Genomic DNA, 12,789 nt, shown 5'->3' with positions numbered 1-12,789 from the left:
CAATGGTGGAATTAACTATACCCACCCCAGTTAGGACAGCCAAAACCAGTCTAATCTTTCGCTGTCGACTAAAGACGCACTTCAACCATTATCTGAATTTTCTTTAAAATTTTAAATCTAACCCTAACTAACCTTACAGTCATGCACTTGTCCTAATAAACGAACCTACACTGTAGCACTCAACACCTTGATGAACATTGTTACTCAGCTGAGTTGTGCCCTTCCTGATGACTTGTCGTACAGAACTTGTAAGTCGCTTTGGATAAAAGCATCAGCTAAATGACTAAATGTATATGTAAATGTAAATTAATCGAATCGTTGTGGGGTCAAATATTTACACCCCTATTATTGACCTATAGTCCATTCATGCTGAGTGAATCAGTTCCCCCAGCCACATTTGTGTATTCAACATTTTTGGGATAATTAACTGATTGAAAATGTATCGAATCGCATCGGATCAGGGTCAAATGAAGAGATTTCATGATGCATTGAATCGTTGCCTGAAAAATCGCAATCGAATTGAAGTGGGGTCAAATATTTACACCCATAGTGATTTGTTGTGATCCCAGTATCGTATTAAATCAACTCCCGAGTCCCGAGTGTATCGTCACACCCTTCAAAGAGGTCTCAGTAGCCCCTCTTTGGGTCAACAGAAAATGTCAAGAATAATAGGCCATCGTTTTCTTTTTTCAGTCTCTAGACACGTGTCAGCTATAACCATGTACATGTACTTTCCTGTACAACTCAACCTTATTTCTGTATTCATAGTCTCAACCTTTGGAGGTCCACATTGACCTTGGACTGAATTAAACCACCTGCTATTGGTTTCTCTGCCTGACTCTTACTGGGTTTTCAACTGTTTGGCTCTGAGGCCTTCTTCCAGGCCTAACATAATTAACAGGTAATACAATAATTACCAACATCGTCTGATACGGATATGGTCACTGATATATCGTGCATCCCTTGTGTTTTATCCCTACAGCATGCACATACCTTCCTTCATACATAGGAGCAAACAATACTCAGGTGTCAATATAAGTCTTTATATTTGGTAAGTTACAAATGTACAACATTTACAACAAACCTTGAACCACATACCATCTTGCATAAGGCACAGGCCACCAAACCACAAAATATCAATGTATATTGAAATAAAACCTCTGTAACATCATGTCAAACTAAAATGTAAAAAGAATTAAAATATATATGTAAAAGGCTCCTGTTCTGGGAAGCAGTATAGTATCATGTTAGTGGAGGACCCCCAAATAGACAGGCAATGGGTCAGGGACCCCCATCTGATAAGATATTTGTTGTTCGATATGATTTAGTCCCGAATTTGAGGAGAGTAAAACCTATGATCACAATAGTTATTCTTATACATTCTCTCATGCTGTTAACTTCCAGTGAATAAAATATTATTAAAACTATTACTTATTTAGTTGGGGACCCCTTGGAACCCTCTCAAGGACCTCTGGGGGTCCCCAGATCCCACTTTGAGAACCACTGATATATAGGTTAGAGCAAATGGAAATTGAAAGTGAAAGCAGTATGTCTTCTTTGCCGAGTACGTTTTGAACAGCGTCTCCATCCATCCACAGTCTCTTATCTGGTGAACACATCCTCTTGCTCATCCTCCTCGTCATCATCATCTGCAGAGGAGCTGGAGTTCATTGGAATCACAGGTCAGAGCTGGTGACACCATGTCCTCTGCCCCACCCAGAGCATCCTGCCCTCTGATCTTTAACTTCACAAACTTAATCTTCCAGCTCTTGTCCTCCAGCGGGGATTGAATGAGGCCGAAGACCTGCTCAAAGAGCCCCAGACAGGCCGTGTCTCTGTGGATGGTCCCGGCTACGGCCACCAGCACCAGGCCGTGAGGAGAGGACAGGGCCCGGAAGCCGTTGGGCTCCAGGTTGGGGCTCAGGAAAAGACGCTCGTCCTTCATCAAGGACAGGAGACGCAGACACACCAGCTCTGCTCCCTGGAACTCCTCATTCTGCTGGCTGTCAGTGCTGAGAAAAATAAACAGTATGAATTGAATACACAGTTGTTGAGTAAAGTTGCGTGTATTTTCCTGTTGTATTATATGCATTTGTGTATTATGCATTGTAATGCTTTTTCAGTTCATCACTGGTACTATAATAATGAAAAAGAACGGCGCAAAATGAACTTCTATTAAACTGTCAACAATACCAATGTTCTATGGAATCCTCACTCCAAACCCAAGGGACTGCTAGGAGGACATTTGAATATTCGTAGTATTATCCCAAAAAGCGACCAAATTAAACATCTTCTCTCAGACTCTAATCTAGACTTCCTGTGCCTCTCTGAGACATGGCTCCACAAAAACTCCCCATCCACTGCCTTAACTATACCTGGCTATAATATCTACAGGAAGGACAGAGTTCAAGGAAGAGGGGGGGGGGGTAATGTTCTATGTACGAGAACATATATTATGCGAAGAGATCCAATGCGCAGAGAATGACATCGAATGCATCTGTCTGAATGTCATATTATCTCCAAGAATGTCCTTTATCTTTTTTTGTATTTTATTTTTTTATTATTTTTTAAACAAACACATAAACAAACATGACAACACACGATAAAACACTTTAGATGTTTGGGAGTGGAAATATTCCCCACCATAAGACAAACGGTGAAGCACAATTACACAAAAATCCAAAACAAAATCAAAGACGACCTTGATAGGTGGGCAAAACTTAAAAACTCAGTACAGGCACGGATATCAATAGTTAAGATGGACGTACTACCTAGAATCAACTTCTTCAGCTCAATGCTACCGTTACCCCCTCCAGAGGGCTACTGGAAAAAATTACACTCCTCCACATACAAATTTATTTGGAATAACAAACCACCACGTATAAAAAGATCCACCGCACAGAGAAATAAAGCAGACGGTGGCATGGCATTTCCAGATTTTTTCCACTATTTTAAGGCGTACACTTTAAGACCATTGACAACATGGTTTGATCCCCAAGCATTAGTATCCTGGAGAAAATTAGAAGAAAACATAGTAGCCCCACATAGACTGAAGGACATAGCATACACTAAACTATCAATTAAGCATTGCGAACGGAAATTTGGCCCTATAATTACTCATGCGATCCGGATATGGCGTGAAACACAAAAAATATCCTAACCCACATAAATGGCACAATCATACTCCCTTATTAAATAACAATGCACTCTTGATTGGAAAATGACCTATAAGATTCCCTATATGGGAAAAGCAAGGCATACACTCATTAGGGGATGTTTTTAACAAACAGGGTTTTTGTAGTTATGAAGAAATACGCAAAAAATTTAATCTCACCAAGTCCACACATCTTTTTTACATACAGTTATTGTTATGTTTGAAGACTCAAGGACGGTGTTCCATTAAGGAAACCAATTGTACACCACAGATACCACAAATTCTTCTATGAAAGAGAGACATCGAGAGGTTTTGTTTCAGATTTTTATCATCAATTACTAACGTCCTCGTATGAAACCCTCCACCTAGACTCCGTCTGGAGGAGGGATATACCAGACCTGGAAAGTGATTTTGATTGGCAAGAAGCCTGGGCAAATGTTCGACTCACATCAAGGAACCCGGACCATCAACAAATCAATCTTAACTATATTCACAGGACATACTTGACTCCTATAAGACTGAAAAAATGGGTCTTATACAAGACTCCAAATGCTCCTTATGTACAAATGGGGACGAGGGGACATTTATGCACATGTACTGGGACTCCCCACCAGTTAAGATATTCTGAAAAGAGGTGACCCAGCAATTATCAAATATCTTAACTTGGAATATACCTGTACACCCCTCTGTATTACTGCTGAATGATGTTTTTGAGTGTGCAGTACATCCACAGCTAAAGAGATTGGTTTTATCGGGTATCACAGTGGCTAAAAAGCTGATAGCATCACGATGGTTCCAACCGGAAAACATTTGCCGAAAGGTCTGGATTATTACATATCTCGATGTGATCTATCAAGAAATATCTACAGCAAGAATCTTGGGTCTCAATGAATCCAAAATGACATTGTGGTTAGAAGTGGTGGAGAAAATAAAAGCTAGCATATAATGGTAATGTCTGGTTAGGAGCGAGGGAAAATGGATGGATTATCCAATGGGGGGTCCAGGAGGGGGGGGGGGGGTACGAGCTAGAGCATATGTGTGTAGGTTTTTAGATAACAGGTATTAAGGGTATATCCTGTATAAGACAATTAACTAAAATGTGATGTCATTGGATGTGCACTGTCAATTAATGCTTGTATATCTTATCGAATGTCCTTTATCTTAATCGGATTCGGAGTGTATAGGCCACCCTCTGCAAAGGGGGCCTATACATATAAAGCGGCCCACTATAAAGGGGCCCACTAGGATAACTTCCACATCAAGAACTCAAATGTACCTAATATTCTCTAACAAACCTGTGAGAGTGCCTAAGACATTTAACATCATTACAGGCCTGTCTGATCACAACCTAACCCTTGTAGTTAGAAAACTTCCCCAAAATCGAGCACACCTGACCTCCAACATTCAGAATACCTAAGAGTGACATGGCTGAATTTGAAAGTGCAATTAAGAACATCAACTGGAAGGACCTAGTATCTGGGAACAATGTGGATACTGACACACGGATGTTCCTAGATACAATTACAAATACAACTAAATCATTTCTTAAGAAATGCAAAGTAAAACACAATAGCAAACACTCTCCCCTGGATTGATGGCAATATAATGAAACTCATGAATGGACGAGAAAATGCCCTGAGAACATATCTGAAGACCAAACTATCAACAGATAGACAAATCTTTGCTTCCTTAAGAAACAGGGTTATAAAAGTGATCAAAGCTGCTAAAGCAACCTTTTTTGTAAATATGTTGAGCGAAGCTAAGGGAAATCCAAAACAAATCTGGGACAATTTGAAAAGGTTATCAGGCAGCAGTCAAAGATCAACAAAACAGCTTGAAATTAAAGAGAATGGCTCCCTGATTAAAGAACCAGTACAAATTGCAACTCTTTTCAACTCCTATTTTGTGAACTATGTTAGGATGACAGTGCCCAACAGTCAAACAGGACCACTTATTGCACGTCTGATAGATCCGATGAATCCCAGCCAGTGTTTTCGCTGATGGAGGTCACTGAAGCCCAAATTAGCAAAATTCTGAAATCCCTCAAAAGCTCTAAGTCTAAGGATGTATTTGGTCTGGACTCACTTTTTCTAAAAAATAATGCAGATGCATTCACTGAACCATAAACAAAAATAGTGAATGCCTCTATTAAAGAATATAAATACCATAATGACTGGAAGACAGCCATTGTTATACCAGTCTTTAAATCAGGAGACTCAAGCACAGTGAGTAACATTAGGCCAATCAGTATATTGCCTGTTATCTCCAAAGTTGCTGAAAAATGCATTATTGAACAGCTAATCTCCCATATTAATAATAGCCCGTACACTCTGCACCCAATGCAATTTGGCTTTCGGACCAACCACTCCACGAGACAGCCAACTGCTTTCTCCTAGAGTATTAAACAAAAGATGGACAAAGGAGGTGTCGTCTGTGCCATATTCTTAGATTTTAAGAAGGCATTTGACACCGTTAGTCATCAGATACTCCTTTCCAAACTTGCTAACTATAATTTTTCTATTGGCGCACTGAACTGAGTGAAGTCTTGTCTTGCTGACAGAATTCAATGTGTTAGGGTCAGAGGTGACCCGTCCTGAGCAATACAATGGGTGTGCCCCAGGGATCCATCTTCTGGCCTCTCCTATTTAGTTTATTTATAAATGATCTTCCGTCTGTTTGCAGAGAGTGTGAAATTCAAATGTATGCCGATGACACTGTTATTTTTATATTCATGCAAAAACCAAAGAACTGGCAGCTGTTAAACTAAACGCTGCAATGGTGAATGTCAGCAACTGGCTCACAGAGTCTCAACTGTGTCTTAATGTGAAGAAGACAGTTTGTATGTACTTCACAAAATCCAATCCAACATCTGATAATCCTGGAGTGTTTGTTGCTGGAGAGGCAATTCAAGTAGTCTCACAATTTAAATATCTTGGTATTATCCTTGACTCTACATTATCATTCAAAAAGCAGGTAAAAAGAGTAAGCCAGACTGCCAAATATAATTAGTCAAATTTCAGATTCATGAGGAACTGTTTAACATCCACCGCTGCCCTTCTTTATATGAACGCAATGATCATTTCCCATCTCATGTACTGTATGACTAGCTGGACCCATGCCAAAAACACAACCATGACACCCATTCTCTCTCTGTATAAACAGGCCCTCAAGGTGCTGGACCGAAAACCATATACTTACCACCACTGTCACAAAAGGACCACAGCTGGCTAAAACTGACACATTTACAGAAACGTTTATCAATGTGTACTGTCCTTTAAAAAAAAGAAAAAAAAACTGAAACTGAAAACAAAAGTCCCTCTAATAACGACACCAAATTGAAATCAATAACATGATTGGCGCTACTTCTATGATTGGATACTTTGCACCCATTTCAACTGACTGCTATATAAATGCAGTCCATTTACCATTCCATTTATTTTGGGCTTCATCTTCATATATAGACTAAACTTTTATTTCAATTAAATTCCCCAATAAACTTTGAATAGCACTGGTGTAAATAAAGGAAATTCTTATTTGTGCTTAGTTGATGTACCTAAGTTAATTCAACTAAGCACGACTAGGACCTCTTCTCTTTTCACTCCACTTTTAAAGGCTAGAAGGAAATAGATCTGACTAAAGGGGCACAAATAACACGGCAAGATATTGGATTCCTAACAAATCTGGAGAAGAATCCAATACCGTCCGTCTCAACAATGAAAACGTCAGATTTGTGACACCAGTGTTAATCTGGCCTTTAGTCCAAAACGCGTGGAGGTCAAACTGTTGATACATTATTACCTGGTGAGGAGTTGCAGCTGGGCATCTGGCCAAAAGTGCTGCGGCCCCCAGTCCTGAGGTTGTTGGCCCAGAGAGGGGTTATGGCTGTTCAGGAGCTGGAAGAACCACTGGCAGAACTGCTGGCCCAGAGCCAACGGGTCGAAGCCGGGCTCAATCTTCGCCTCTGAAGCCTCAGATACCGTATCGGTGGGTTGTAGTCTGGTTTCCCTAGTTTCCCTCAGTGGGCTTTGTTTGACCTGTGGAGGACACGTTTTAGGATAGTCTCCCAAAGCATGGCGAGTTATGCACTAGGTTTGGGCAATATTTAAATCAATATTATCATTCATTGTATTGGGATGAAATGATGATATGGTGATATCATTGTGCATAATTATGTCATCTAAACTAATGATAAGAACCACATATTGACTCAAATGTATTCAACATGCTCAATATTTCTACACCATGCAGCTCATTGCAATGAACAGCAACTGGATTAGGTTATGTATCTTGTGGTTTTGCATAGGTCAACAGATATTGTCATATATATATATTATATATATTGTCATATCCCAGAAAATAAATCCCAGATGATTATCATTATCACCCAGCCCTATTATGCACTGAAAATGTCAACTAATTTCAGTTCACAGTCTATTGTAGACAATATGTATTGATCTAGCCAGCTCCTTCCTTATACCTTCTCAGACGACCAAAACTCCAATGTCCTCTTCACCAGCTGGTACTTGTCGCTGTTGGGGGGCATTAGTACCCCCTCCCCGGCCAGGTATTTGAATATAATGTCACGTTGCATCTTCTTTCTTTTTAGAAGCTCCTCTGCATCTTTGGTGTAGGACAGAATGGCCTCCATAGCTTCTGTAACATATTATATTATGCAAGACAGGCTTATTTTCTGAACATCAGTGTGTGCTATATGGTATAATATAATATTGTGACCCATTTGACATCTCACGATATTTTGAGGGAAAGGCATATTTTGCATCGTAATTGTCATTTTCATTGGGGGGAAAGTCGCATCGAAATTAATGCCGTTTGCAGCCTCCTGTGATTTGGATACTGCATTGATGAAAGTCATATTAAAGACCCAGTGTGCGATATTTGGCTATTCATATGAAGGCAAATCAACATCAACAATCGTTGTTATAACGTTATGTAACAGTATGGGTATGTATGGGTATGTATGTATGGGTAACAGTACTGCATATTTGCATATCATATATGTCACAAATGTAACAGTACTATATACCTGTATGTCGCTGCTGGCGGGACAAAACCTCTTAACTCCATTTTTTTGTATCAACTCAGTAGATCATCCTCCATGTGTGTGTGGTTTTACAAAGTCTACACAATGGGAAAGCATTAAACCAATCATCTGTCTAAACCTCGTAACTCTATTCGCCCTCAAATCTGTGTTCGTTTTTTTCATCTGCTGAAAAGTTGGGTTTTTGGAGTTAGGAGGTTTTGTCCCGCCAGCAGCGATGTCATGATGTATGTCCCTATGCCATAAATGTCATGGTGTCATGTATGTCATAAATGTCACTATGAATTGAAAATGGGGGACCCTGATGTAAACAAGACAAACGTCTTTCTCTGGTCTGCATCCCCTTAACAATTGTGTGTATTGAGCCGTACTGTATTGTACCCATTCTGCAATCTGTTAAATACAGTTTTCATTCATTCATTCATTCATTCATTCATTCATTCATTCATTCATGTAATGTCTGAGACATACAGGCTAGTTTAGTATGGGGGTAGATTTCTATCAAAAATAAACAAACGCAAAAGTATCCACAATCGTAAAGTAGAATCCACAATCGTAAAAACTATCCACACACACACCTCAGAATCCACAATCATAAAAACGATCCACACAAACACACCTCTCAATTTGTGTTTCATAAATCATAAAAACACGCTCGATTTGTTTATATTTACGTACGGAATTCTAAAAACAGCTTGATCTGCTTAGATTTACGTACGGAATTCTAAGGACACACTTGATCAACTTGGAGTTGCATACGGAATTTTGAGAAAAATATTTCGCTGTTTTCCCCGTGGGGATTCGTGTGTGACGCTTCTTCTTCTTAGAGCCGGTCCATCAAAAATAAACAAACGCAGAAGTAGAATCCACAATCGTAAAAACGATCCACACAAACACACCTCTCAATTTGTGTTTCATAAATCATAAAAACACGCTTGATTTGTTTAATTTACGTACGGAATTCTAAAAGTTACGGACATAATTTTGAGACAAATATTCCACTGTTTTCCCCGGCGGGGATTCGTGTGTGCGTCTCTACAATTCGTAGCGGCATTTCTGCAGACCCCTCTCTGATTGGTTGAGCAAAGCCCCTCTCTGAATCCCGGATCCGAGTTTTCTGATGAATAGCCCCAAAACATGGAGGTCGCGAACGCAATTTATACGCATGGAAGTATTGATTACGCCATAACGAATCATTAAAAAAATATACTGTTAACTGGAATATGTTGTGTGTGCCTTTACACATATGTTGGATAGGATTGAAAACCAGAGACAAAAAATGCTCTGAGTTTCGTAAAAGTCAGTCAAAGCTTAACATAAGCACGAGCAGTGAACTCCAAGCCCACGTGACTGAACTCAAACTGGAAAGAAACAGACTAAGAAATGATGTAAACTCCATGATCAAAACAGCAAAGAAAAAATTCATCAATGACAAAACCGAGGAAAACAAAAACAAACCGCGTGAACTTTGGAAATTACTCAATAACCAACTAGGCTGCAGTAAAAAACTTAAAACCAGATTCTCAAACATAAACATAAAGACGGACAACACGCTCATCACAGAAAAGCTGGATGTAGCCAATTACTTAAATAGTTTCTTCACAAACATAGCCACAACACTGGTAAACAAACTACCCTCCCACTCAGGGCATTATGGGGTAGAACACATAGTAGCATACTACAAGAACCTAGGGGTCCACAAAGACGACTTCAAACTGGAAATGGTAACAACAGATGAGGTACTCAAAAAACTGAGCGCCCTCCAACCCAACAAGGCCACTGGCCATGACAACATCCCCTCCAAATTCCTCAGAGACTCAGCAGCCGCCATCACCCCAGTCATCACACACATAATAAACCTCTCCATAAAACAGGGACACGTCCCCAAGGACTTCAAAATTGCGAGAGTGACCCCTCTGCACAAAAAAGGCAGTAAATTAGACCCAGGCAACTACCGCCCTGTTTCTATCCTTACCTCCATCTCGAAAGTCATGGAAAAAATTGTATACGAACAGGTCGAAAAATACCTTGCGGAAAAAAATCTAATCTACGAATTCCAATCTGGCTTCAGAACATCCCACTCCACTGACACATGCCTTCTCTATTTAAACGACCACATCAAACAAGAGGTGGACGCGGGCAAATACTGCGGCATGGTCATGCTGGACCTACAAAAGGCCTTCGACACTGTCAATCACACCATTCTGATTGACAAGCTAAAAGCAATTGGTTTTGATAGTCTATCAGTGAGCTGGATGCAATCCTACCTGGAGGGGAGAGAGCAGATGGTGGAGGTAAACGGTACCCTATCCCCCCCCCTCACAGTAAACTGTGGTGTTCCACAAGGAAGCATACTAGGTCCGCTACTGTTCCTAATTTATGCAAATGACATGTCGTCAGCTTGTGACTGCAACTTGTTCCTGTTTGCGGACGACTCAGCCCTGCTGGTCTCTGACAAGAACAAGTTACAGGTTGAAAAAACCCTCAGCTCAGAACTAGGCAAAATCTGCATATGGCTCGCTGATAACAAACTATCATTACACATGGGCAAAACAGAGTCCATTCTCTTCGGTTCAAATAACAAACTCAGCAAGACCGACGGCTTCTCAGTTACAGTGGGTGACAATATTGTCACAAGGAAAGAAGATATTACCTACCTGGGTTCCATCCTAGAGGCAAATCTTTCCTGTGACAAAATGGCATCCAATGTAATAAAAAAAAGTCAACCAACGAACACGATTCTTGTACCGGATCTCCTCACTGGTAAACAAGAATACCCTGAAGACTCTAGCAGGAGCACTCATTCAAGGGTACTACGACTATGCTTGCACCTCATGGTACCAAAGCACCTCAAAGGCGCTAAAAACAAAATTACAAACATCTCAAAACAAACTGGTCAGACTACTGCTTGACCTTACTCCTAGAACCCACCTCACCCCTGCCCACTTTGACAACCTAGGATGGCTTAGAGTAGACGACAGAGTACAGCAACTTGCAATGGGCCTGGTCTACAAGATACACTACACGACCAAGGTACCCATGTACATGACAAAATACTTCCCAAAGGTCAGTGAATACCACGATCACAACACCAGAGGGAGCTCCACAAATCATGTTAAACCCAGATTCGGCTCAAACAAGGGACTAAACACGTTTCGCAATTATGCCACATCAATGTGGAACGCCCTACCCAAAGCTGTAAAGGAATGTGAATCACTACCCACTTTCAAAAACACTCTCAAAAAACACCTAAGGGAGACTGCAACTCGAAACTGGCCCCTGTAAATGTCCGAACACAACCCCCTCCAATGTACAGTAAATTACCAAGTATGGTCTTGTCAAATGTCAATAATCCAATGTACAGTGTTGTTTGTACAGTTGTACAGTGTCCCCCACCCACCCCTCCTACCCCCCCCCCCCCCCCCCCACTCCTACCCAACCCCCCCCCCCACTCCTACCCAACCCCCCCCCACCCAACCACCTCCAATGTACAGTCCCCCCCCACCCCCACCTACCCAATCCAATGTACAGTTTCTACGCCTAATGTATATACTCTTTTCTTTCTGGACTCTTTTTGTATCACAAACAGTACTGTAATTGCAAATCTGGTATGTCATAAATGTATAGATGTAGCAGTACTGTCTATCTGTATGTCATATATGTTACGATGAATTGAAAATGGGGGACCCTGATGTAAACAAGACGAAAGTCTTTCTCTGGTCTGCATCCCCTTAACAATTGTATGTATTGAGCCGTACTGTACTGTACCCATTCTGCAATCTGTTAATAAAGTTTTCATTCATTAATTCATTGGTTTGTATAGCTTCGCGTATAACGTTATTTCGCGGTTTATTCATAACGTTATGCACATTTCACAACACAGCCAGCGTTCAACTTGTTTACACTCCCCACTTACTGTACAATGTAACATTTAGATTAACCCAGTTAATGCCTAACTGTACTGTCTAATATTTGTCTCAAAATTCCTTATGTAACTCCAAGTTGATCAAGTGTGTCCTTAGAATTCCGTACGTAAATCTAAGCAGATCAAGCTGTTTTTAGAATTCCGTACGTAAATATAAACAAATCAAGCATGTTTTTATGATTTATAAAACACAAATTGAGAGGTGTGTTAGTGTGGATCGTTTTTATGATTGTGGATTCTGAGGTGTGTGTGTGTGGATAGTTTTTACGATTGTGGATTCTACTTTACGATTGTGGATTCTACTTTTGCGTTTGTTTATTTTTGATAGAAATCTACCCTACCCCCATAGTTTAGTACGTTTCAGTTCGCTGCCCTGAGTAATGTTACCTGTAGTGTTCTCCACGGAGATCATCTTATTCGTGACTGTGTCACTGAGTGAAAGCAAGTCGCCTTTTCGCAGAACGCTCAACATCTTCCTGCACCCACTGCGCTCCGTATCTGACAGCCCGGGCATCTCCACCGACATGATCCTAAAACACACATCACTCCATTTCAACTCCGAAAAGGCGGTTTGCTTTCGTGTTGTAGTGTTCCGTGGGAGGAAGCGTCCGTACGGAAACACAGATCAGCCACGAATCGTTCCGCTCTACA

At 40.7% G+C, this 12,789-nt stretch overlaps 1 protein-coding gene across 2 annotated transcripts; it reads right to left on the bottom strand.

Moving 5' to 3' along the window:
* Positions 1-1,106: 1,106 nt before the first annotated feature.
* On the bottom strand, positions 1,107-12,678 carry cUnh3orf38 (chromosome Un C3orf38 homolog). 2 transcript variants are annotated; one of them, XM_084309563.1, is made up of 4 exons: positions 12,526-12,678; positions 7,632-7,807; positions 6,953-7,188; positions 1,107-2,012 (listed from the first exon to the last, which is right to left on the bottom strand). In XM_084309563.1, the coding sequence occupies exons 1-4, from the start codon at positions 12,662-12,664 to the stop codon at positions 1,646-1,648; spliced, it is 918 nt and encodes a 305-aa protein (XP_084165689.1). In that variant the 5' UTR covers positions 12,665-12,678; the 3' UTR covers positions 1,107-1,645. The 2 variants fall into 2 exon arrangements, with proteins under 2 accessions (XP_084165689.1, XP_084165690.1); XM_084309564.1 differs by having other exon boundaries at positions 7,632-7,804.
* Positions 12,679-12,789: the final 111 nt, after the last annotated feature.

This window comes from Notolepis coatsorum, assembly GCF_963971535.1.
Source record: "Notolepis coatsorum genome assembly, chromosome: 3".
NCBI lineage: Eukaryota > Metazoa > Chordata > Actinopteri > Aulopiformes > Paralepididae > Notolepis > Notolepis coatsorum.
This window is presented reverse-complemented; position numbering and strand designations above follow the sequence as displayed.